A 26,404-nucleotide genomic window follows, 5' to 3' on the forward strand; every position below is an offset into this window, starting at 1 on the left:
GGACAGGGACAAAGACGGAGGCTCTGTCACGACCTGCCCGGCTGCAGATTTCGTCTTTGTGCATCAAAGCACACGCTGTTAAATGAGGCAGCACGCTTCATATGACCTTCATAGTATGGCAGCAGCATGACAGGAATCAAGCTTGGCTGTGGAGTAGCTTTATTAACCCTCCTTGTTCTTACACATCTATTGCCTCCATCCTGCCTCTCGTCTCCTCCCACCTCTCGCGTGAAAGAGGCAGCAGCGGGGTTGGTAATTCTGCGTCACATGACTCAGGGGAGGGGGCGGGGCGTGGTGAGAAATGGCAATAAATTAAATAAACAAGAGGATGTAAATCCGCTGAGTACGCCGCCATCCAACGACTCGGGCCGAAACGCGCATCGCCGGGGCTCGCAGGCTGACGGTGGGCCGCAGCAGAGAGGAAGCGTCCAGCAGGGGAGGAGGAGGAAAAACCGCTGCAGCGGATGGTGGGGGGTGGTGATGATGCCAGCCAGGGCCTGATGTTCCCCTGCACGCCCCGCTGATACACAGGGACTGTCGGACTGCTGCTGGTGGTGAGGATTATCCAGGAGGCTGGAGGAAGGAAGACAGGGAGGGGGGGAGGCAGCAACGAGCATCATCCGGAGAGGAGCGTTTTGTCAGGGAGGCTGACCGACAAATAACGCCGAACAGTGAGAAATAGGATCGCAAATCAAAGAAAAAGACACAATTTAGAACGTGGAATAGGATTTTGCAGGCTCAATTAGCTTATCGACTGGGTCATTTTTAACGGATGGGCCACTCGTCCTCAGGGAAGAAAGAAAGTCAGTTCATGACGGAAACAACACAACTGACTGGAGAACAGCCAAATCCAATACTGTTCTCCAGCTCAACTGTAATTCTTTAGAGCCTGTCCTACTATTTCTCTCTAGTGCCGCGTTTCTGTGGTGCCTTCGAGGGCAGCTGGGATTCCTGAGGCCGGTCTTTCATCTCGGTGTGGGGGGGTAGGACCGTATTGGACGCTTGATAGTCGAGGCTGAGCCCCACGGAGAGAAGATGTCGGGTCAGACGCTGACGGACCGCATCGCCGCGGCGCAGTACAGCCTGACGGGATCCGAGGTGTCCCGAGCTGTGTGTAAAGCCACCACACATGAACAGACACCTCCAAAGAAAAAGCACATGGAATGTGAGTAATCTATCTATCTATCTATCTATCTATCTATCTATCTATCTATCTATCTATCTATCTATCTATCTATCTATCTATCTATCTATCTATCTATCCTACTGAAGGTGTCCTTTCGACCCTCCATCCATCCTCCCAATGCACAACTAGGCCGCGCACCAAAGCTGTGACGGTTGCCTCCCCCATCCATTCCTTCAGTGCGTGTTAATGTGCTTGGAGGAGTTCCTCAGCCACACTTTGTGCTCACATGTACACGCACACTTTGCTTGAGGCATCTGTCTGTCTACTAATGTAGACTTTCATTGAACAAATCAAACCTTTCACCTAATTACAGCAGGGTTCCTTTCCCCCCCATTGTGCCGGACAGATGAGCATCAGTGTAGAACCAGAGGGTTGCCACAGAGCCCTGGACTGGATAGTTAAACCCTACTGACTGCAGCCTGTCTACCCTACCTTGCTCCAGTCCTGCTCAATACATTACTGAAAAGGTTGAATGTGGTGTTGCCACTGATAAAAACGCGGCCTATGTGTGTTTGCCTGCCCTCTTGTCCCCTATGGTAGAGCAGAAAGGCGTGTGGCACTGCCAACACGTTTTTTTCTCGGTGCAGTGTGCTGATTTGTTGGCACATTGCTTCGTACAAACAAGGAAGGAAAAAGATGGCGGCACAGAGTGCTAATTCAATGTCACATGCTTAAAAGAAACGTTGAGAAGGCCCATAAAACACTGGGAAAGGGCTTAATGCAAACATAAATCGTAGATATGCAGCATGCATGAGAGCATTTCTATGCTGATAGAAGCAATTTCATATTCGATACACTCAGTGAACAACATCCACACATGAAGTCGACTCAAATGTAAAAAGATTGCTGCACGATCCTACAAATTGTGACATTGGGCATAAGGGAAGTCATGCTTAGGAAGGTGAACAGCACAAGTGTCTGGACGCTGCATCTGTTGAAGTGGTACTTTATGCAGGCTATAGTTTTTCTAATTCTCTTTTGTGCATGCACACACGTCCCTGAACATTTTAGTCATTCCATGTTCCAGGCTTTAAATTGACCCTCAACATTCAGTAAGATCCCGCCGAGCTTACTGCTAAATTTGACGCTGATTTATATCTTGTACAATTCAAGTCCTTTTAAAGACCTTCTGTAATCAGTCTGTGAAAATGTTGCCAAAGGAGGCTAATGAGTAGCCTTCAACTTCTGAAAGTCCAATGCAGACAGTGCTGTCAAACTCTGTTTTTTTTCTGACAAGCAAAAATGATAAAGCAGAAGATTCACTTCCATATTTTATTGTTTATTGTTTAGTATATTTTATTGACTTAGTATATTTTCATTCTGGTATATTTTTAATTGCTTTACGAATATTTTTATTGCATGTTGGTTTATTTTATTTTATTGTAGTTATCTTAATTTTTTTCTTTCTAATCTTCTTATCTCTCTTACTATCTGTTCCTAACATGGGGGTTGCAATGAAAATTTCATTGACATGCTCAATGACAATAAAGACTCTTGAATCTTGAATCTTGAATCCATACATATAAAACTGCCTGCTACAGCTAATAATAGAATGGCACAAAAGTGGCCTTGTAATAAAATATTCCATACATAACATAAGCTAATATACAATAAATCATACCTAGCAGTGGCAAATAATGAAGCATAAAGTGTATGGAAATAAAACTGTCTGCTCCAGCTCCTACACAAGTGAAATAAATACGGCCCGAACTTACACAACTTAATTTGGATACCCTCATAGTCACATAGTAACCATATTTGAAAGATTTGTAATGTAATTGCATGGACAACAGATTTCTCTAGAAATGACTTGGTTACTCCAGAAATGCACAGCTGATGAGAGTCATACCTTCAGCGTGTCTTCAGAATAAGATCTGAAGAAACGGCAGCAAGTTTGAGTTGGCAAACTCAAATCCAGTGGGAGAAATCAATCCACCTGTCTTTTCATGTCCATACTGAAAAAAACAGACTGAATGAAGAACTGCGTTAAATCATAGCACAACAAAGTGGAAAGCTCGGCCTCTTGCCAGAGTTTGTGTCATCACTTTGTTGTTGTGGAGAGTGCAGAGAAAACACTGCCCTCCACGTATTGCTTTCCCACTCACCTACAAAGAAGGGAAAGAGACTTTAATTTCTCATTAGTAGCAACTCAACTAACTGATGCAGTAATTATTCTATAAAATGCATGCATCCACTGGTTACTTTAATGAACCACTTCATGTGTAAAGTGCTTGTGGAAATATGTGAAAGTCAAGGCAACTTTATTTGTACAGCATGTTTCATACACCAGGTCATTCAGTTTGCTTTACAGGATAATAAAATCAATATACTACAAACAGTCCTAAGGGTTCTAGAAGGTTGGTATGGCACAAGTATATCACAGATGTATTTGGCCCAAAGCCACAGAGTGATTTGTAGAGGAGCAGCAGGATTTTGAAGTCAATTTTCTGGGTGACTGGTAGCCATTGCAAGGATTTTGGAACTGAAGTAATGTGGTCATATTTCCTAGTTTTTGTAAGGGCCCTGGCAGTGGTGTTCTGGATCAGCTGGAGCAGCCAAAGTGTCTGTGAACAGACTATTACAGTAATCCAATCTACAGGAAATAAAGGCATGGGTAAGCTTTTCAAGACATTACTCCTCTGATTCTTGGAAGACTTGTTAAACGGTAATAAGCAGACAAAGTGACCAATTTGATGTAATGATTGAAATTCAAATCTGATAATGGTAAAGACATCTGCTTTGATTCTTTATTATGAAAGACAGGGAGCTACGATAGACAAGTATTTATGTCTGTAGTTTGAGAAAAATTTCAGTCGTTCAGTTACAGAAAGAATGAACAGGCATCCTGGTGAAAGTGAATTGTAGATTTACATGTCATCTGCATAATTGTGTTAGGCAACTTTGGTATTTTGTATAATTTGGCCTAAAGGAAACATATAGAGGTTAAACAAGAGCGGTCCCGAGATGGACCCTTGTGGAACCCTCAGATGGTCATGGCCATCTGCTTGGACACACAGGCACCAATGGAGACAAGGTACTTCTTCTAGTTCTGTCATGGAGATATCTTGAACAGCTTGAGGACTGTCCTTCAGTGTTCCACCCAGTTTGCTTATCCTTGCAATGGAAGTGTATGGTTCACAGTGTCAAAGGCAGCACCCAAATCCAACAGTACAAAAACACAGACTGCCTGAGTCATCGTTTAGGTGAATGTCACTCAGCACCTTTATGAGTGCAGTCTTGGTGCAAAGATAGGTCCAAAATCCAAAATCCTGATTGAAAATGTTCAAAACAGTTGTTCAGTATAAGAAACAGCTAAGTTGTTGGTGAACAACCTTTCCAGTTAGCTTACCGAGTGTACCAAATGTAGGTTTGATATAGGCCAATAGTTCTATAGTACAGCAGCATGAAGCCTTCTTTTGAAGCCTTTGGAAAAATTCCAGATTGAAAAGAGCTGTTAACAAGGACTATTAGTTCTTTTATCAGGCTGCTCAGACCTGTTTTTATGGAGGTTGGTGGGTAAACCATCAAGGCAACAAGTGGATGAACTGAGATTGGAGATCATTTTTGTGTTTTGTCGTTAATAAGATAAAATTGCGTCATGGTTACTCCTGGAAGGCTGTGGTGTGATGCTTTTTTGCTTGGCTTTGTGGAAGTGATAGTGTATTTCCTTGCTTGAATTTTGTCTTTAAAAAAGGATGCAAACTCACTGCATCTGCTGGGAGAAACTAGTTTCAGGGATATTGGAACTGGAGGTTTGGTTAACTGGTCATTGGTAGCAGACAAGATCTATGAGTTGTTACTGTTTGAAAGGTAAATTAATGTCACACTGGGGGAGCTGCCTCAGGGATATTGTCTGACACTATATCCGATTTCATCCATTGCTGACATTTACTCAATGTGCAGGTCAACTGAAAAAAGTATTTTTTTCCGTGCCCACTAGCAGAAGTATTCATCTACATCATCAGTGAAACCTGTTGCCAAAGGTAGTTGTCAGGATGCTCTGCAGCTGTACTGTCCTGATTCACATATTCACTATTCCCCCTGCAACAAAACAGACCCTTACTACACTATTAACTGCATCATCCATTACATTATCACCACATAGGTGCTTTATTCTGAAATTTCCTGTGTTATACGGTATCCATATTTATACAACTTCATTATAAATCATTGTATTTTCCTTTCCTTAATCATTCATCTTCATAATTAGCTTCATTTTCCCCTTCAAAGATCTTCCTATTATGCTGATGTGGTCTGTCACAAATATGAGTATTTCTGCTGTTTGCTCATGTATCAACTACACGTGGATTTAGTATCTTTGGCTCCTGGACATTCTGATTATTATTAAGTAATTTGCATGTTTTAATTATATTAAGATGCTGGAAAGATATTATTGATTGCACTCTGAGCTGCTCCTTACATTCAGGCTCAAATGTGACAGTTACTGATCAGTTAAGATGATGAAGGTAGCTCTTATCTTGTTTTCTTCTCCAAGTGAGCTCCAACGTTCGGTTGAGACGTCCATGAAATATTGCAGCTGGTCAATCTCATCAGCCTCATCAAAAAATGTCATGTACGCAGCTTGCGTTAACCTTTGCTCGGCACTAACTGCTTCGTCTCCGAACGCTACACAATTGGTGGTTTCGTTTGTTGTATTATTTCAGTCCTAAATCCAGCAAGTCTGGAAAGATGTGTGTGCATGGTCTAAAAATAATCTCTCATGGATTGTTCCACGGACAGTCAAATGTGTATTGGTTTGTTGCTCAGCTGATCCAGTACAAGGGACATCCAGAGAGCAGCAGAGCAGTAAGCTGCTCGTGCTGTGACCCCAAAGCCCCAGACAGAGGAAAAACTGATCAGAAAAACAGAAAAACCTTTCCACTGAATTCTTCCTTCAGCATTTCAAGGATGAAAGGCACCAGAAATAGTTAGAAAAGTCTGCAGGTATAAACAGACATTTTTTTTTTTTAGTGTGTTTTTTTTTAAGTCTTATGCAGTTTTGCTGGCAATTCTTAGTCAGGTCAGTTCATTTTCTACCATGAAAAGAACCTATAACTGTAAAGCAGTGAGACGCTTGTGTCCATTAGGTTCCAGATAGTGGACTGTGCCCAAACGGTTTGTGTCTTCAGACGGCAAACTGCTGGCTCTGCAGAAAAGTCAAGGCTGAGACAAAAAAAGTAATCTCAGTAATAGCACAATAGTAGATATGTGTCTCTAGAGGTTTGGCACGACACATTTGGCATTTATTTTAAGAGTTTGACAGAAGAGTGCGATACAGATTGAGAAGTCCTCTAAACTCTTAAAAGATTAGAGCTCAGGCAGCAGCAGCACAGATTGTCTGACACCCCACATGGCCTGAGGGTGTCTTGCAGATGATGTCTTGGAGCTGCACTGGCTACATGTGTGTGTCCGTATGTTTGTGTTTGCATGCATACTCAACTTCACATACGCTCACGGTTGCTTGGAAGCCACATGCTGTTGGCAACATCCCAGAAAAAAAAGGACTGGATCGAGGATTCAGTTAAGGGTCTTTTTTGGAGAGGAGCAAGGTGGTGCAGAAGGGGAGGTGCAGCTGTGAGTCAGCTGCGTGAATGGGCAAGTTTTTTAGGCATTAGGATAATTACTGTGAACAAAGAAGACCATTACTTAGAAGACTGGCAGCTCAGTGTGTGTAGTAACAACAGTACCTTCATCCTGTTATGTGCCATTAAGTAAAAGCATTCGTGCTGTAAATTAAAGGAGTTTTAGTAGCGTTATGGAGCAGCGTTTTTACGAGTGTGTCCCTGCTTTGTTCGTATGGTGGAGGACAGACATGCAAACATGCAAGTTTGTTGGCGGTGCATTAGGCATTCCTGCCACCACTGGCATGGACAGTTGGTGGTCGCAATGCGTCAACAAAGGCAGTGAAGAAGACTGATAGCTAGCTGGCATAGATTTAAGCAATGCATGATTTAAAATATTTAAAAAATCTGCTTTGGAAATGCATCCAATATGAGAGAGGGTGAGAAGCACTAAATGTAAACATCACTTTCGTTTGTTTACAAGAAAAGTCCCACAAGGCACCTTTAATAGAGCAGATTGCAGCTGGTGCAGACTGCACGTCTGTTTGGCAGTGATCTGAAGATATTGCTTCCTGCAACCCATATTTCTGCAGCACTTGCACCCGATTAGAATTTCTGTTGTGGCGAATTATGCTGGAACAGGTAATTTTACCAAGATGCACGAATGTTTGAATTATATCACCCACATTTAGAATTGGGTTATTCAGAGAAATACTGTCTGTTTTCTAACTCAGTTAGCTTTTGAATTGTGTTGGTGCAGTAGTGTGACCATCTGGCACACTGGCAGGCACACGGCTCAGGAGTTCAAGATGGAGTGAGGAATGGCAGACACAAGCCATGTTCGCTGACTATGACTTAGTGATGCCTCTATACTGTGTTTTATACTAGCCTACTTAACCTCCTATACTCTCCATCAGGGCTGTGTTTAGGATACTGGTTCTGTCTATTTGGATTGATTGGATTATAGGTTGATTATGCAACAGCTGACAAATGGCTGAATTAAATTGTCATCTACATACACTTTTTCCACGTCATTCTGCTGCTGCTGCAGGACAGCAGAGCTCTGTGCTGCATGATTTCTAACCTAAAACAGCAGCTGCCAAATGATTACTTTCACCAAAGGCCTGTTTTGTTGTTACTTTCACCATGAAGCAAGTGATTGTGCGACAAGCGGGAACTTACAAAGAATACTTGGAGGCAGCATTTTACTGATTGGTCAGGATAACAACTGAGCTGCTTCTCAGTGTGAAGACAAAGGCCCAGAGCATGGATCAGAGGACATGCAGGGTATTTGCAGCCCAAAGGGAGACGGCTTGAGAACTAATGGCACTGGGCTTGCCAAGTGAAGATGGCTCCGTTTCCAAAGACAGGCCCCAACACTCCTGCTGCTCCTAATAGACTCCATCTTTATCTACTGCTTCTCATGTTGCTCTAACCTCTTAATGCTGTTAAGAGCATTAGGACAGGTTTATAGCTTGAAGGTGATGTTTTTGAAAATGTGTGCCGCGATTTTCCCACTCTCATTGTGGTTTCTCTCTCTTCTTTACATCCTCACAACGTTCAAACCCAGACAATGTTTATCAGAATGACCTTGATTCTGATCAGGCGTCACGGCTGAGACTCTGTCTGTTTGCTGCAAAAATTATCAGCAGCTCTCCTGCAGCTCTAAATCTAGTTACTCCAATTAGCAGGTTTCTGAGCACAGTGATGTGATACGCTCTGCTCAGGGCAGGATATATGACCTGCTAAGTGTGTGTGTGTGTGTGTGTGTGTTTGGGGAGAGGACAGGAGGGTGAGCGGTGAGAAATATAAACAGCATGCTGAGTTCCCTTTGGCTGCGAAGGTGCTGTTACCACAACATGAGTCACAGTCAGCGTCTCAACACATTTGAGAGAGACTGTCTCTCTGAAATGGGGGAGGGGAGCAGAGGGTGAGGGGCGGGGGCTCTTGTGACGGTCTGTAAGGTCTCATGTGTGGCAGTGTAAATGTGCAGTGTTCATGGCTCTATCTGATATTTTTGTTTTCATACACACTGTGAAAGAATACACCTGCACAGGTAGCACTTCAAGTACATTTAAATTGGTAAAGGCGATCCAGTTAAAGCCAGATGTACGTGACAATGCAGCTCTCCATCACATCCCCACATTTTCTATTGTTTTATAGTGTTTAAAGGAATACTTTAACATTTTGGACTTCTTAGTCTTCTGAGAGCAGGCGATTAGCTTAGCTTAGCATCAAGACCGCAAATGAGGAGAAACAGCTAGCCTGGGTCTGTACGATGTGTTAGTCATGGGCTTTAAAGGTACTGGTATAGGAAGATTTTTTATGGCCTTTGGGCACATCCGAGCCAGTTCTTTCCCCTGCTTCCAGTCTGTATGCCAAGCTAAGCTAATTAGCTGCAGGTTGTAGCTCCATGCTGTTAGAGTGGAATCAGACTCTCAGCAGCATATTTGCTGAAAGGTCAAACTTTTCCTTTAACTCTCGAAAGAAAAAACAGATAAGCAGTCTTGTAAACACCTGGTTTATGCATAGCTGCAGTAGCTGTTGCCATTGGAGATATCAGCTGTCAAAGAAACACCCGTTTTAGCAATCTAGAAGTATTGAGGTTCTCAGCATGTCTTTTGTCATTAATTTGCTTTGAGACTGTGTTTATGTTTTTTTTGCCTCAGGTATTAATCGGCCAGATGTGTACAAAGGATTTAATGTCTCCTGGCAACAGCAGGTAGCAGCAGGTTGTCGTGTCCTCGGACGGTCAGTCTGGAAACACTGTGGCAGCAAAGCTTCAGCAGGGCGTAGACCACCTGTCTTCACTCCTACCATGAACAAAATATTGACGTGAAAATGCACTTTACACAACAGCAGCAGAGGGCTGGCATGCCTGAAACATGGCAGTAACACTGACGCAAAGTAACATTTTTTTAAGCACCTCTGCTTGCTGACCCAATGCTGTCAGTGTGGATATCTTCGTTGAAACTGCTGCTAGTTCTTTTTTCATGCTGCTTCTGTTACAGTCCCCCAACAGTGGGACGTCTTGTACCATGTAACATAAAATCCAGTCTCTCTAGAGTTTTGGTTATAACACCTTAATTCAGTAACTGTAGAAGTGGCACTGAGGTCTGTATTCTAAAAAATAAATCACAAAGTCTTGTGAATCTGTCAACTGCTGAGGAATAAAGAGACAATGCATGAAGTACAGTTGAAGTATGAGTCAGAATAAAGGATTTAAGGAGAAACATCCAAAAGCATCTTCAAGCATCTTCAGTTGGTCCTCTTATATTTCCCATCTTCTGCCTCTCCCACTCCATCTCTCACCACTACTCCCACTCTTCTCCTCCTTCCTCTTTACTACTCTATAGTGATTCTGTGCAGTGCTCGCCTAATGGCGAGTTGTGGTGGATGGAGGAATGTGAACCGAGGTTGGTGAGAGGGCCCAGCATGCACTGTAGTGTTGATCTCACAGCGGGTATCCTTGCAAGCTCGCAGAATGCCTCTCTAATGTCAAATGCTGTGTGGGAGGTGGACTGTCCTAACAACAGTGTGTGTCCAGATTAATGAGCTGGGACCAGGATCCCCCATACAGCTGCTATCAGACCATTATCCACTTTAAATCTGAGCAGCCATTTCAAACCGATGTGCTTCTCCTTTCTCAGTCTCCCACTTCTTCCCTTTCTGATGTTCTCTGGAGGTTGCAGTGCCCTTGAGCCTGCTAGTCTGAGGATAAAAACAGAAATATTTCAGTACAACTGCATCTGTGGGGGGATTTGTCACACTTAAATGGGCAGAATGCACATGCAGAGGCTTGTTTACCCAGAATGAGGTGCAGGTAAACATTCCTTTGTATGCAGGTAAGCAGCAGCGGTGTCTCCAGCAGCTCAAACATTAAAGGCCCATGGTTATACCCAGGCTGCATATCAATAATGCAGGGAGGCTTGGGTTTCCTGCTGTTTTATTAGACTGTGTGACTGCTGGGTTCTGCCTCAGGACCCAACTTTGCAATAAATTGTCACAAAAATGTTTTCCCCACTGACAGAATCACCAGGTACAAGGGACCCTGTGGGAACATTCATATAGTTTTACAAAGTTTGGAATAGTTTGGAGGACTAATTCCAGCCTTAGTACCACAGGAAGATAAATCTGTCTTTCAAAGCGCCATATAAGCAGTGACATGACAGTGACATGAGCACTATATGTGGATTATTCAACAATTTATTTAAAATTGCATTGGATGTCTGTATGAGGCTCCAAGCAAGTCTTCCTTCTTTGTTTACTGATGGAGTCATTGTCGAATTTAGTAATTGAACATTCGCAGCAAGGCCCACCCTCCTTTGTTACCGTTACTACACCTGTCAAACTCATACCTGTCAACACCGGGATTTGAACATAAGACAAGGCTACACTCGCTGAATCCTAAAATCACCACAAGGCAATCACTCGCTTTGAAATAGAGAAAAATAGTGACAGTGACTGTTCACAGACGCGCTCATGGATACACGGCATTGTTCTTACAGTGTAGAGCTAGCTAGCTCTTGTTTTATAAGTGTAATCAAGAAAAACAAGATTGGGTTATGTTTTCACTCCATCTGGCTGCTTAGCTTGTATACTTGTACTCTCAAACTGTTTGGTTTTTCTTTTAACATTACAAAATGTGTTAGGACACGAGGACTAGGTGTGTTTGACCGGCACACTGTCATGCTAGCTGGATCATTTGCTAACGTGTAAACTGTCTGCGGTACTATAAAGAGCAGGACAGAGCTGCTAACGTTACCCCATGAACTCTATCAGCATGGCTTGCTCACTTATCTTATTCCTCTGTGGCACAGAGATGTACTGCTGTCCAAAAACCAGAGTACTAGTAGCATGCTATAGCTACCTGTGAGGCTGTTTTAGGCACAGTGGTGCTTGCAGCTAAATGCTAGCATCAGCATGCTGACATGCTCACAAAGACAATGCTAAGATGCAGATAGTTTGCAGACATGTCTACCATGTTCATCATCTTGGTTTATTGTGTTAAGCTAACGAAAATGAGCTAATTAGCACAAAAAAAAGTTCAGCTGAAGCTAATGAGACCAAACCAAACGAAAAGTCAATCTAAAGTTACAATAATTCATCCTGAGAGGGGCATGAATGTCTGTAAAAATATTTTCCTGACATATCGAAAAGATATATCCAGCCGTGCCTGCATGGCTAAAAACACTTAAATTTCTTTGATGAATGTGGGCACTGTAGTTTATTTTGAGTCAATACAATACACATACACCGTCACCACCAGCTATTTTCTGCACAAGCTAAAAAGTGTCCTCAGCAAATGCACTGTTTACACCTGTTTGATTCAATTAATCTTTTAAAAACTACGACAGAATTTTTAGGAAGGGTCTATAGCCTACTATATACATGTGACCTGTTTTTAAAGAGCGTATCTTCAGTAGGAACCATTGAGCTTGGAGCTGAGTGCCACAGACAGGGTTGGGAAGGCTTATCCTGCAAAAGTGTCCCTTTAGCAGGCGACCCAGAGAGCTTGTATTGATCGACATCTTCTACTCTCACATTTTGGACTCATGTGCTTTATTGACCCACACAGTGTCACATAACTGTCACTTAATACCACACTAGGATGCCTTGCAGCGTCTGCCATACCCAGCACAAAACTGACAGGACTCCAATTTCAAATAGCATCCTTTAGCATCAGTATGTGTAAGAGATATCAAAGCTGCTGTGTGGCAGTACAACTGAAGCATGCATGCACTGCAGGACACCCATAAGCATTTGCGCAATACTGCACGACACACGCAACATCCTCCTCATAGTTTTCATAGATTTTTACAAATGTACGATTATGTACCAAAGGGGACATGCCAAGGTGGTTTCCAAGGCAACAGGCTCTCATATTTGCAGTGCCATCAAGGATGCACTGAAATCCATTTGAAATCATCTTCACAGGTGCAAACCCCCACAGCAGCAAACTGATAGGGGTCATCCAAAGCCAGATGTACCTGAGTCATACAAGCCTTAACACTGCTGAAAGATTCAAGAAGATTCACTGAATTATATACACCATATATACACCATATAAATACTTACAAATACATTTCATAAATCCCCTATGCAGATTTGTTTTTTTTTTCTACACTCCAACAATATATATTTATATTTCATATAGATGGGTGCTGTTGAATAGGTAAAACATGAGGATTGGTGGATTCAGTTAGCATTTTATCTACGTAAGAGTGCAGAGCCATGCTGCATGAGTGAAGCCTTGTTGAGCTACACATGAACGGACCATGAAAGCACCGTGATATTTATAGCTCCTCTTACCCTCAGGCAGCATGCAGGGGAGAAAAAAAATTCCCAGAATGCACTCTGTCCTAGCGTAGCATAGCACCAATGTGGTGTGGCAGCCAAACAAAGAGGAAGCCATTGGGATCCAGACACTGTGGAGGCTGGAAGTGACATCTGAGGAAAAGGCTGGCATCTCACACAATGCTGCTGCTGCTGCTGGTGGACACAGATAGCAACGCTGTCTTCACATAGACGCTTTCGCTTTCACTGACATTTCACTCAGCTGTTGGTGGAGTTGTGGCGTGTTTGCCGTGATGCAGCTCATGGGTGGAAAATCCCACATTCATTCAGTTTGACCAAGATGATATAGAAGAATATATATAACATATTCAGGGTGCTTGGCGTGGTGAGCTTATGGGGCTTGCACTTATACTACATGGCTTGGCAGTCAGTTACTAATACTATTAGCTTGGTCGGCTAACAGCTGTGTGTTGGTCTGCTGAAGCGAGCCACAGCTGCCAGATATTGCCTGTTTAAAGCAGCAAATAGAAATGCTCTCGTGAACCTTTTCCAGCTTGTACTACCATTCAGTGACTGAGTAGCAAACAGACTTCTCATTGGTCCAAGTGAACCTCTTGCTTCCTCACTCACTGTCCTTCTTGCCCGCAGCTTCTAGCAGCCAATGCTCTCAGACAAAAAAAACAACACACACAACTTACAGCCATATTCTTCCCGAGCAACAGCAGTCTAATATCTACTCTGTGCACATCCGTTTTGTCCTCCCTCGTTCCCTTCGTCCCTTGTTAGGAGTTCAACTCCCATGAGGCTTTGTGTCTTCCCAGTCTGAACAGAAAATCTCTAGCTTGTGGCTTGTGGATTTCTGCTCCAGCGGAGGAGACTGAGACAGCATACAGATCTTGTGCCCTGTATGCTGAACCAAATGATGCAGCCAAAAATGTCTTTTTGTATCAGCCCTGGACAGACCTTCTGTCACAGTGTAGGTCTGTCCAGGGCTGAAGAAGCACAAGAAGGGAGGGTGGGAGGTTGGTACAGGTTAAAATCAACCATTCCCTATTGATGAATGGTGCTTTTTTTTTTTTTTTTTTTAAAAACATATTTTCAGCCCTTAATTTGTAATGAAGTAACATACAGTCGGTCATTTTCCCCTCTATTTAACTCAACCTATTAAAGGGTAAATTAGAGCTGTAACTCTGGTTAACATCCAAGATTAATCTGGGCCATCTCTGCCCGAATAGAAATCTGATCAACCCTGACTCAGAACATCTATAGCAAGCTGTCAGCATGCAGGATCTGACAGCGTTATTGGAATAAAACTCCTGAAAACCTACTGACAGATGAAAAACCTTGATCTGAGATATTCCCAGGGGTGCGTGGTGTTCGCACGAGTGAGTAATCAGATAATCTAGGGAGTCAAAAAACGACTTAACTGTGCCGCAGGTCGACATCTGGGCGCGTGCAGCAATCTCTCTCCTTGACAGCAGCCATTGCTCATGACCGCTACCGTCACATTAACGCTGTGGGGAATGGTGCCATGCTTAAACCTGTGCTCTGTAGCAAACACATGGGTGCAGGCTTCTTAGATTTTTCAAATGCAGGACAATTAAGCTCCAAAAATATATACATAGATAAATAAAAATCCTAGCTCATAACACGGCAAGTCTTCTCCCTCGCCTTTGCAAAAGCATTGATAGCATGGCCGGATATGTAGCTCACTATGTTAAGAAAAGTCCAGGAACAGGCAACAGGAAGTCTGAGGTCTGGTTAAAGGATAAGACTGATGTTGTTTTATCTTATTATCTGTAAATTTCAGGAAAACAGCAAAACCAAGGAGGAATCTGTCTCACTAAGACGAACTGTCTGTGTAGCTGCAGTCTAACATTGCTCATGCTGCAGCCTGCCTCTCCGCAAAAGCAATTAAAAAGAGCGATACTGTTGCACTGGGTGACATAAAACTTCTGCACCTTAAACATAATTTATAGGTGTTTAAATTCCCCAAAGCAAGAAAAGCACTGTAAGCATAAACCCCACTACTCATGTTTAATGTTATGGATGAATGGATCACTTGAAGGTAAATCTTTCATGTGTTTTTTCCTAGTTTTTATACAACTGGAGTTGCAAACAGTGCTATGTTTGTACACAGAAATTGCTTTCAAGGATGAATTCATTTTTAAGACACGATCCTCCCCAGGGTCCGCTTGTATCAGTGCACAGTTTCAGTTTGTGAAAACTGTGCTGGACATTTCATGCATAACAGATGAGGCTGCGTATTCGTGCATGCTTCTTGTAAGACAGAATGCTGATTGTTATGTGGTTGTATTCTGAAACGCTGGTTGTCAGTGTTTGTGTAGATGTGTGTGTGTTTGCATATATGTCCATTTGCAAGTGCCTTAAATGGCAGGTGTTTTTTTTTCCTCTCTGGTCTTTGCTTCCTCTCATTTTACAACCACAAACACACTGTAGAGGATGTGAACATGTCAGACCTCTGGCTCTCCTCTCTTTGATTGCTACTCTGCACAGTGACGGCTCAGGTGCTGTGGCTGTAACATTATAGCAGGGATGGTTGTGTGTACATACATGTGTGTGTGTGTTTGCTAGAGTGTGCGTGTATGCACGTATATAGTAATATAATGAACGTGTACAACAGTGCAGAGGCTCTTGTAATCCTCATGTCATGAATAACCTTGTGTAACAGCTAAAAACCCCCAGGCTTTAAATGGAGGACATGGTCTGGATGCTGTCACTGAGGGACTGATATTTCATACTAGGAGCACAGTGCATGAGACCGGCCGCCTCATGTTTGGCTGCTACGACATTTTTGAAGCAGAATATATTTGATCTATGTGTGTATTTTTAACATCTAGACGTCTTTGCGTGACACAGTGTAAAATTCTGCGTCAAGGCCAGTAGACACAGTTAAGCTTGACTATGTTTTTTCATTTCCAGTAATTGTGTCTGTCTCAACTTTTAAGGATCTTTAAAAACAGTACTGATACAAATTTGTTCATAAGATACAAAACTCATGCAACAACAGTGATATGCAGCCCCTAAGCCAGCAGTTAGGCTACTACAGCCGTGTGTTGTGTGCACGTGTGTTACTGCACACAGCACTGTGTCTGCACTAGTGCTGTTGAACCCCTCTGATTCTGTAGATTTGAGTGCAGATGTGACTATTGCTGTAATCACCAGGTGACAGATAACTGCTCTTACGGCTGCAAAGACTCACTCTGCAGTTACTCTCAGTGGTTCAGTACCGCCACTTCTCCACGGCAGCTGTGGCTGATTCTACATTCCCGTCAGGATTTCATCTTAGTTGGGCTTCATGTGGCTCGTTCTGCACTTGCCCAGTAGATGGGATCGTTTTCGCACTGGAGTTCTGATCCCTGTGCTCCCATTATTTGAATTCATTTTAATTTCATTTCACGCTCTATTTACATTACAGACTCCATGGCATTGTTATAGTACGAACTAACTAAGGCTCACTCAAATGAAGGAAGAGTCTTTGAAATTTGTGAACAAAGGTATTAGCCAGGCAGGGAGGTAATAAACTACTTGAGATTCGATTTGCTGAATGTTGCAACATACATGGCATGCAAGTAATTGTTAGTCAGTATGACTATCTGTGTGTGCTAGCACTTGACAGGGGCCACATATCGAGCTGCCTTGCACTCCCTCTTTCTTACTCATACATGAATAATTGAGAAGGAAGGTGGGGGGAGACAGTGAGTCAGGAGTTCCTGCTGAATTGTTGTTCAGCATTTCAATCAGAGCAGAGACTCTGCCTGTTTCTCCGTCTCTATTTCTACTGGTTGAGTGTTCTATTCTGCATACTTAAACATTGCTCAAGAGTGTACCCAGCACATTTTCAAACGTCAGCTCACTGTTAGAAACATCAGTGATTCAGTGAACAGTGTGTTCATGAAGGGTTTTATCGATACGATTCATATTGTCTTCCAGTGCGCAGTGTTTATTGTGAGCAGCAATGGTCGTAGCTGAACAGACAAGAAACAGTGGGAAATAGAGAGACAGCCAGAGAGCGAGACAGGCAGACCGACAGACTGAGATAGAGACAGACAGAGACCAAGGGATGATGCAGGCTGCTGACTCATCAGCCCTGTAGGGCTTATCCTTCTCTGTGTGTGAGTTTGCATGCATATGTGTGTTTATGTGTGTGTGTGTATCTGCTGCCTTGCTGCTGAAGAGGACATGCACAGCAATCAGTACCGCATGATGGGAGCATGATAGAGGAAGCAAAAACGCTTGTAGCATGACTGTCAAAGCAAAATGACCTTGGACGCATTTTTGCACAATTATTCATGCAGTCACCTTTCCAACCACGCCTACTGTGGGCCATTAGGCCTGCTCCATTCTACCATGAGAACCAGAAAAAAGTCATCCAACATGTTGTCACAGAAAATGCCACAGCAGGTTCGATTGTAGCCAACTCTACTCAAACTGGAGCAAATGATGTATTTCTAGAGAAATCGATTCAGCTCTGCAGTAGCAACACATTTGGTTTTCCAATTAGCGTTTACAGACTCAGGATTTTGTGGGTATTTGAGTCTTTGCTTGTTGCCTCATGGTGACCACAAGAATACAGGAAGTCGCCGCTCCCAGCCTAGAAGTAGTCCGTACATTACCTAACCACCTATAAAACTGCAAAAATGTTGTTTTTTCACTTTGGTTTTTGAATGGATTAAACTAACAAGAGATGTGTTAATTACAGAGCTCTACCATGTTTTTTATCCTTGAAAAATACAATATATCAACACTATAAAGAGTTATCAAGAAGAATGGTTAGAAACATTCAGTTTATTTGATATTTTATCGTAAAGTTAAAATGTTTTGTACCCAAACTCCCCAGTTGCTCCATGTTAGGGCCAGTGTCAGATGGCTCTATGTGTGAGGTGTAGTAGGTGCGAGGTGTGCTGGCATTTAGCCAGGGTGGAAAAGTCGATAGACACCTCTCAGCTGCCTCCCAGTCTGCTGGCAATGTGCAGACATGGATATGACACTATCAATGAATCACGGGATTCAATAGTAGTTGCTCTGCGTCTGCCCTGCTCTGCTGAATCAAGGCTTTTAAAATGACGCTGGTCATGTTTCCTCTCCCTCGCCGTCCATCACGTGGACAATCTGCATGCACACTTTCTCATCTCATCACACTGTCTCTGAAGATACACCCAGGGCTAGCAACATGAGCTTTACTGCTATCAAACACTTAGGAACAGGAGAAATGAAACACAAATGCTGTGCTAAGTTTCTGATACATCGTTAAATTACAAAGTGCTATATGAATTTAAGTATCACAGTGACTTGTCCAAAGGTTGTCCACTATGTGCAGAGGGATTGTCCACTTCAGTTCTGCACACTAACACATCAACATGAACAATACATTAAACTAGTTAGTTAACATTAGTCGAGTTTAAAGGTGGTTTAAGTAATGGAAATTAGCTATTTTCATTATAAAGTAATCTATTTAGCATTAGTACATGCTTATGCCAATTGGTGGCAGCAGAGCTGTATAACTTCCCTACCAGTTGTCAATAGATATGTTGACAAACACATCCAGCCGACCCATATTCGTTCTCCTTTTATCACTTTTTTGGTCTCCACCAACTCCTGAGAGAAACATCTGCCCTGTGTTTACCAGCTAGTCATTGTCTGTCTGTTTATTTGGTGCTGAGCCAGCAGTGTACTGTGGGGTTTTTCACAGGAACAGGTGTATGCTGCCGCTGATGAGAGCAGTGAGCCAAACCAGGAAAGCTGAAAATCAATACAATGAGCTAACAGATGCTAAAAACCCTCACAGAGCTGAGGGGAACTCTCCGTAGGGTCAGCACTACAAGTGGGTGCATTTACAATATGCATAGTCCATTTGATCTGTTGCTAATAAAACTGATTAGCTTAGCTTAAAATGTGCATACTGTAGTCCTGCCACTGTTGGCAAGTGAAAAAAGTAAACCTGAATTCTTGTGCACTTATTTTATGACAATCTGGAATAGGTGACTTTAACTGTGCAGATTGTTTAATAATCAACATGACCTTTATTTCCAAAGGAAAATAATAATTTTTAATCAACCATCACATAATTATCAATGTAGATTTATAGAGTCAATACTCTACAGATGACAAAATTTGCTGTTTAACATGAGATCTTATCTCTGAACCACTATATTGACCAACACGACAGCCTGCCATCTTATCTGTAGGATTGAAAGTCTGATTCACACTGCAATCCCTTCTTCCCTTTTGGTTTCTCTCTATCTCTCTGTGGAATATTCCACTCTCGCTCTGTGCTGGTATTAATGACGGGCTGCAGAAACGAACAAAGCAGCAGCCAGTGTGACTCACACCAGGCAGCGATGGTATAATGTGAAGCACTCATCTAAATACATTTCATTGAGATGGAAAATGGCAGCTTCCAGAGGCTATTCTGCTGATTAAAAACGAGCTCCTCTTGCTTGCACAGATAAGTTTGCTGCTTGCCAAATAGGCATTTGATTGGCATTGGACCCTGCAAAACTGGACGCAGTCAGAATGTACTCTAACACTGGCAGATAACCTGATACAGATGGATGTATAGTTTTGACTCCACCTCCCAATAAGTCCTTAGTCCATCTACCAATAAAGTGCAGTTCAATAACACTTTGCTACCATAGGAGAAGTTATAAACAGGTGGATTAAGACTGAAGTCAAGTGAAAATGTCTCATTCCATTTGCAGACATCATTTGAGGGAACACTGCTCAGAGGAGTACATATGGAGAATTGAATTGAAAATTACAATGCAAGAGAGTGCGGCTGTGAAAAGCCCACACCCAGTACCACCGCATTTACTCCAGCACGCTCCTGTTTGTCATCTCTCACCCATCTGTCGTCTTCTTACAGCAACCCTGCAGTGGTTTGTCTTGTCGTTACTTGAATAAAAGGCTCTCAGCACATGCTGTACCTGCGCTGAATCTCCCCCCTGCTAATATCCGCCATCTGACCTCCTGTTCCTCCTCTCCTCAATGCTTCTCAGACCTGATCCAGGCCACCCAGGAGACCAATGTGAACGTCCCCCAGATGGCCGATACGCTGATGGAGAGGGCCGGCAACGCCAGCTGGGTGGTGGTTTTCAAAGCCCTGATCACCACACACCACCTCATGGTGCATGGCAACGAGGTGAGGTTATGGCACGCTGTTTACACACAGCCTGATGTGCTTATGTTTGTTACTGTTTTTCATGTCTGGTAAAATGCAATCAGGAGAAGTGAGTAAGACAATGTACCCACACCTTACCCCAGCTGATCCACTGACTACCATAGTGTGAGTATAGCTCCCAGTAGAGTCAGCAGAGGACTGGTTGTACTGGGAAGCTGTCAGAGGTAAATTAGGGCAGTGCTGGATAAGGGCATTGCTACTTAGTCGACTTTCCACACAAGGCCCAAGGCAGACACACAAATACCTGCTTGAAAACACACAGCAGCAGGAGCACACAGATTGCTTTCCATGCATGTAAATACAAGCTGTAGTTTTGATCTCTGTTCATTCAGCCAGTTCCCCTCAGCTTTACAGGATCTTTTAGCATCTTTCAGCTCATTGTTCTGGTTTTACAGACCACAACTTTACTGTGTTTAAGTGCATCTGTCTCAGTACTATCACCAGTGTCATTCCCAGACAAAGCAGGCAGCTGTTTGTAGCTAAAAAGCTTTGATACATCTATTGTATGCTACCTGTCTGGCACCAAACCGAAGACGACAGCTTGTGACTGGCAGCGGAGCATTTAGCAGCTAAAGATGGTGATAATAAATAATACAAGTTTTAACTCCTAAAAGGGAAATTAGAGGGGAAAACTGGATGGTTTAAGTTTTACTATTACTAGCAGCGACTGTGATGATAAAAAGAGGTCACAGCATGTGTTCAGTGACAGAACAGCTAACAATTGTCCATGCATGTTTGCGGTTTACCTTCAGGTCTTCTCTGCACAGTACCCTTTTTCCCCACAGTTATAAATTTTGGGCTCAACAGCAGTCATGGAATTAGCAAAGGGACCAGCCTTCTGCTTCTAGGTCCTGACCCCCTGACCCAGTTTATGTCCTGACAGCTGAAGACAGACAATAGCTCAGAATGGTCAACAAGGGACAACTCAGAGAGATAAGCAGATGCTCCTTTACTGTCCGTCAAAGTGGCCAACACAAAGGAGAGAGATACAGCTGATGCTGTTTCAATATCAATATTTCACACGCCTGCACGCACACACACACATACATTTGACATGTAAGCCCAGTTTTTATGTTCCAGGTTTGTGCTGTTATTGGCTGTGTGATTGGACAGAAAAGCTCAAACAGAGAGTGCCACAAAGAGCAATGACACAATGTTTGACACGGCGATATATGTATAGAGGATGTACCCTCTGTCTGCTGAGGCCTGTTTGTTTGGAGCCAGGGCTTTGCTGTTGTAGTATTCCTGATGATGACAGATAGAGAGAGGGAATGAAAGGAGGAGGGGAGCTAATGTGTAGCTCACTATTTCTCCAGGGTGGGTTTTTCATTCTTAACCTCCCTTCATGTTATTATGCTCTGTGTCTGTGTAAATGGAGCCATTGAATAAACATCAGCAGCACACACACTCAGCTGAGTGTGTGTGTATGTGGGGGGTGGGAAGTCATGTTTTTATGCCCCGGTTTACCCTGGAGTGAGCTTGTTCCTGCGGGTCTGCAGAGGAAGACCATTTGCCTTTATTGCACTATATTTCCTCGTTCTCTCCATGTGTCTAATTGATATTCACACACTCCTACTCACGACGGCTGCAGCATTGCTCCTTTAACGCTGCATTTCTATCTGCTCACCAAAGCAAAAGACGAGTATAGAATCACACGTCTTATATTAATACAACTCTCTGCTACAGGCAGTTTCACAGGTTTGGGGTAGAGTGCTGAAAGTGTTGAACAGCCCCTTCAAGGTAACTGTGAACATCAACCAAGACTTCCTTTCTTTTATTTAAGATGGAGCCATCTGTTTGAAAATGACCATAAAAATATAACAAGCCGTGACTGCTGGGATCTAATGTGTTTATTCACAACTGTGAGGTGTAACTTATAGTTATTTCTCAATTAGCGAAAATCTATTTCTTTATTTAATTTACTTTTTGTTTGTATTATCCATTGAATCCACTGAATCTCTCTACGTGCATTCATCACAGCTGCCTGACCACCACCAAGTCAAACAAGTTTTCATCAAGAATGCTGACTAGCTATTATTAGTTATTTTGCCTAAAACTAGAGACATTTCATCATATTTGTCGTGTAGTGCCTGGCAGAGATCTAAACCCTGCGTATTTCTCCTGTCCTGCAGAGATTCCTGCAGTTCCTGGCATCTAGAAACACCTTGTTTAACCTCAGCAACTTCCTGGACAAAACTGGCTCCCACGGTGGGTGGTGTTTCTTTCCTTTCTATCTTTCCCTAAAGCAGCCTTCCATCATTTCAGCCCAGATTCATCCCTATATTCTGATCTTTCCGTTGCTGATTCTTTCACCCTTCGTTTCTGTGTTCCACTCTCCCTCTAATACTTACATTGAAGGCGTTTAACAGACATTTTTAAGCCGAATGTTACAAACAACCTGACCGTTCCTCTATCCGTCCTTCAGTTCCAGCTGTCCTAACTCCTGTTTCCCTCAATTAAACCTGTCTCCATGGAAATTAATGCAGTCTCCCATGGTGATAAACACTGGGTTAACAGACTGTTGTCAGGGACGTTTTGCCTGCTAGTGTGACTGGAGTGTCTGCAGAGGTTAGAGAAAGCCAGATTGCATGTCTTGAAGAAAGAAAATAACACGTTTGTTTTCTTGCCAAGACTTAGATGAGAAGATCAATCCTGCACACTACCAGCACCTCTAAAGCCTGAAATATTTTCGCCTTTCAGCAGCCTCGCCAGTTGTCTCCTCCTGCTAAACTAAGCTAATCATCGCCTGGCTCTAGCTTCATATGCAGCCTAGAGACGAGAGCGTTGCCACTCTCATATCTGGCTCTTAAAGGCAAAGTCAGGTGATTAGCCTAGCTTAGCTTAGCATACAGACTAGAAGCACGGAGAAACAGCTGGCCTGACTCTGCATCCACAAGTTGTTTCTACCCAATGATTTTTTACATCTTAAACAAATGTTCGTTAATTCTTGGGCTGTACGGATGCTAGGTGAATTTCTTACCTTTTGACAGAGACAGGCTAGTTGTTTTCCTCCTACTTCTAGTCTTAATGCTAAGCTAATTGGCTCCTGCTTTTAGTTTCATGTTTAGCGTACAGACAAGGGGTGGTGTCAATCTTCTTTTGTAACTCTCTGCAAGAAAATGAATAAGTGTATTTCTGAGAATGTTGAACTGTGTAGGAAGGAGTGCTACCTACCGCAGGTCGTCATTTCAGCGGCTGTCGGACTGTTTAACTCCAGCATCATTTAACAAAGCACTGTGTTGATGTTGTTTCACATCACAGCATCACAAACCTGCTGTCTGCACTACTCTTATCTGCTGTTATTGTATATTATTATATGTCATCATATGCTCATGTCATTACATCTGTTCAACTTATTCTGCGCTCTCTCTCTATATATGTGTGTGTGTGTGTGTGTGTGTGTGTGTGTGTGTATAGTAACTGCATTTCATCACCCATATATTTATGACAGGTGACTCCTTACAACTGTATTTATGACATTTTGAAACGTTGTGACACATCACTTTACGTTGTTTTTTGTAAGCCTATTAGGAGCCTACTGTTAACCTGTACTGAGTTGACACTGCAGACTGTGCATGTGTTCATGTATGAGTGTGTCTTCCTCAGGCTACGACATGTCCACGTTTATCAGACGCTACAGCCGCTATCTCAACGAAAAGGCCTTCGCCTACAGACAGATGGCTTTTGATTTTGGAAGAGTCAAGAAAGGGTACGGTTTCTCATTTCTACTGCGTGACTATTTCAGCATCATTATCGATTTTCAGCCTTTAAAAAATGCTTTGTTCGTTTGTCCAGGATCACAACATGCCCCCTTCTTACTTGCCCTCAGTATCCACCAGAATAACGCACATCCCACAGGGGTCCCATTTGTGTGTGGGATGGACTCGCCTCCTGCCCGGCGCTGGGCAAAGTGCACGGCTTCACTGCGTGTACTGAGTGCAGAGATGAATACAGAGTGGGTTATTACTCATGCTCTGAGGGGACAGCTCTGTTTAGCTGGCAGACACAAGGTCCCTCCGGCTACATGCTGTAAGCTGGCACTGAAAACTACAAACGCAGACTCCAGAATAGAGATCAGACACATTGGTGGATACTGTACGTGTGACAGGCACAGACAGGTGTCAGGTCTATGAGTTGGCACATCGACAGCATGCAGGGCTGCTGCTGCTCTATTCTCACATTTTCTGTTTCTTCCTCTGTGTCAGGGCTGAGGGAGTGATGAGGACCATGACAGTAGAGAAGCTGTTGAAAGGAATGCCCACCCTGCAGAGTCAGATTGACGCACTGCTGGATTTTGATGTGAGTGACACTCGCTAATAGGGAACAATGTCACTTTTAAAGGTTACTGAATTTGCTGAGGGATAAACACAGTCAAGAATAAAGCTGCCAACGGGGTTTAAGAAAGCTTAGTGCTGTAGCAGCATCTATGAAGACATGTCAGTTACAGCTCCTGTTCGACCAGCTTTGAATCTCAGAGTACTTTGTATAACTGAAACAAAACATGTACATCTGTGGTGTAGATTTCAACCTTCTTATTCCTCATTATGAAATACTAATTATAAATAATGATAATAATAAATAATAATCTTTTGCGATAAGTGCTCAAAATGCTATTGCATGTGCATGAGATGCAATTAGTTCCCGCCTTTGTGGTTAATTTGTGCGCACACAGTAAATATATATACAGAGAGCCAGCTATCATTTTCTATAGCATTTTTCCTACCTGCTTAAAATGAAAGCACGGAGGCTTCCTTATGACGAAAAAGACCTTGATGGTGTATGACAGCCACAGTAGTTTGGAAAATAGCAATGTGGGGCGCTAGAGTGGAGTGTTTCTGTGTGTCGGGCCTCATTCCTGTACAAAAACACAATTTTATAAATTACTTGTCTGATTTTTGGTGAATATCCTCCAGTTGGTCTGGCTCTCTGTACTCAAATCATGAGCCCTCTATGGCCATTCTGGAGCTTCATAGCATTGAGCCCACAGAGAGACTAACTGTTTTCACACATTACATAGTATTCACCTGGAACAGTATCTGCCTTTGGTGAAATTTTATCGTCTTTTTCATGCAATACTGCTTGCAAGTTACTCATTTAGTGGCTATTTTGTGTCCCATCTGTTTGTCTTCAGAATGCTAACCACACTGTGCCTCTTGGCTTTTATTCCTGTCTTTAGGTGCATGCCAAGGACCTGAACAATGGAGTGATAAATGCCTGCTTTCTCCTACTCTTCAAAGATCTGATCAAGTTATATGCCTGCTATAATGACGGAATTATAAACCTGCTAGGTACAGAATCACTCCTTTCACTTTGTCACTTGATCAATTAGTTATCAATTAAATAGTCAATGATCAGAAGTTAGATACCCTTAAATGATAAGGCTGAGGCTATTATATACATGCATATATGTATTTTCAACAAATGCCATGAAAAAAACAAAACCATCAATATGTTAGACCTTCTATTAACATTTTCTAACTTCCCTCCCCCGTCTTATGCACTCAGCCCTGAGCCATTTATTCCTACAGTGCTGATGAAAGAAACCTTTAAAAATGGGTCACAAATATATATGTAGTTCTACTTCTAAGACTTAGTTATTTTATAAGGCGGCTGAGCTCTGCACTTTTTAGCTTAGTATGTGTATGTGGATTTGATGCATTAGTGAGTATTTCTAGCAGCAGAACAGTGTTTGTGGGATAGAGTCAAAAAACCCGACATGATAATAAAGGAATATGTCACCCAGTGGGAAGGTTTGTCTCACTTATGTGTTTTTAATAGTTTTTTGTCAACAATGGAGCTCTGCGGCACAGGGGAATAAGATATATCAGGCTCTGGCTCCACAGACACTACTTGTTAGTAGAATCAATTCATTGTTGTTTCAGTCTCCTCAAGGGATTTGTTGAGGAAAACGAAATACATGCACTGTCACCAGACTGATTCTTTTGCTGTATGGGCATAAAGATTCACGTTTCACCATCTCTGTTGCTGTCCAGAAAAATTTTTCCAGATGAAGAGAAGCCAGTGTAAAGATGGGCTGGAGATCTACAAGAGATTCCTGACACGAATGACTCGGGTTTCAGAATTCTTCAAAATAGCTGAGGTAGCCCGCAGAGCACATCATGCCACTGAATGGCAGCTAGCTGTCGTACTGCTTGATAA

At 42.8% G+C, this 26,404-nt stretch overlaps 1 protein-coding gene across 1 annotated transcript in view; it reads left to right on the plus strand.

Moving 5' to 3' along the window:
- Positions 1-1,035: 1,035 nt before the first annotated feature.
- The window catches only part of snap91a (synaptosome associated protein 91a), a 47,889-nt gene continuing 22,520 nt past the window's right edge, over positions 1,036-26,404 (plus strand). The window contains exons 1-7 of the mRNA XM_041941757.1: positions 1,036-1,165; positions 20,064-20,206; positions 22,378-22,453; positions 23,852-23,954; positions 24,451-24,544; positions 25,422-25,533; positions 26,239-26,345. Of these exons, the coding sequence (XP_041797691.1) occupies positions 1,036-1,165; positions 20,064-20,206; positions 22,378-22,453; positions 23,852-23,954; positions 24,451-24,544; positions 25,422-25,533; positions 26,239-26,345 (765 nt within the window). The remainder of the gene's footprint in view (positions 1,166-20,063; positions 20,207-22,377; positions 22,454-23,851; positions 23,955-24,450; positions 24,545-25,421; positions 25,534-26,238; positions 26,346-26,404) is intronic.

This window comes from Chelmon rostratus, chromosome 8 (assembly GCF_017976325.1).
Source record: "Chelmon rostratus isolate fCheRos1 chromosome 8, fCheRos1.pri, whole genome shotgun sequence".
NCBI lineage: Eukaryota > Metazoa > Chordata > Actinopteri > Chaetodontiformes > Chaetodontidae > Chelmon > Chelmon rostratus.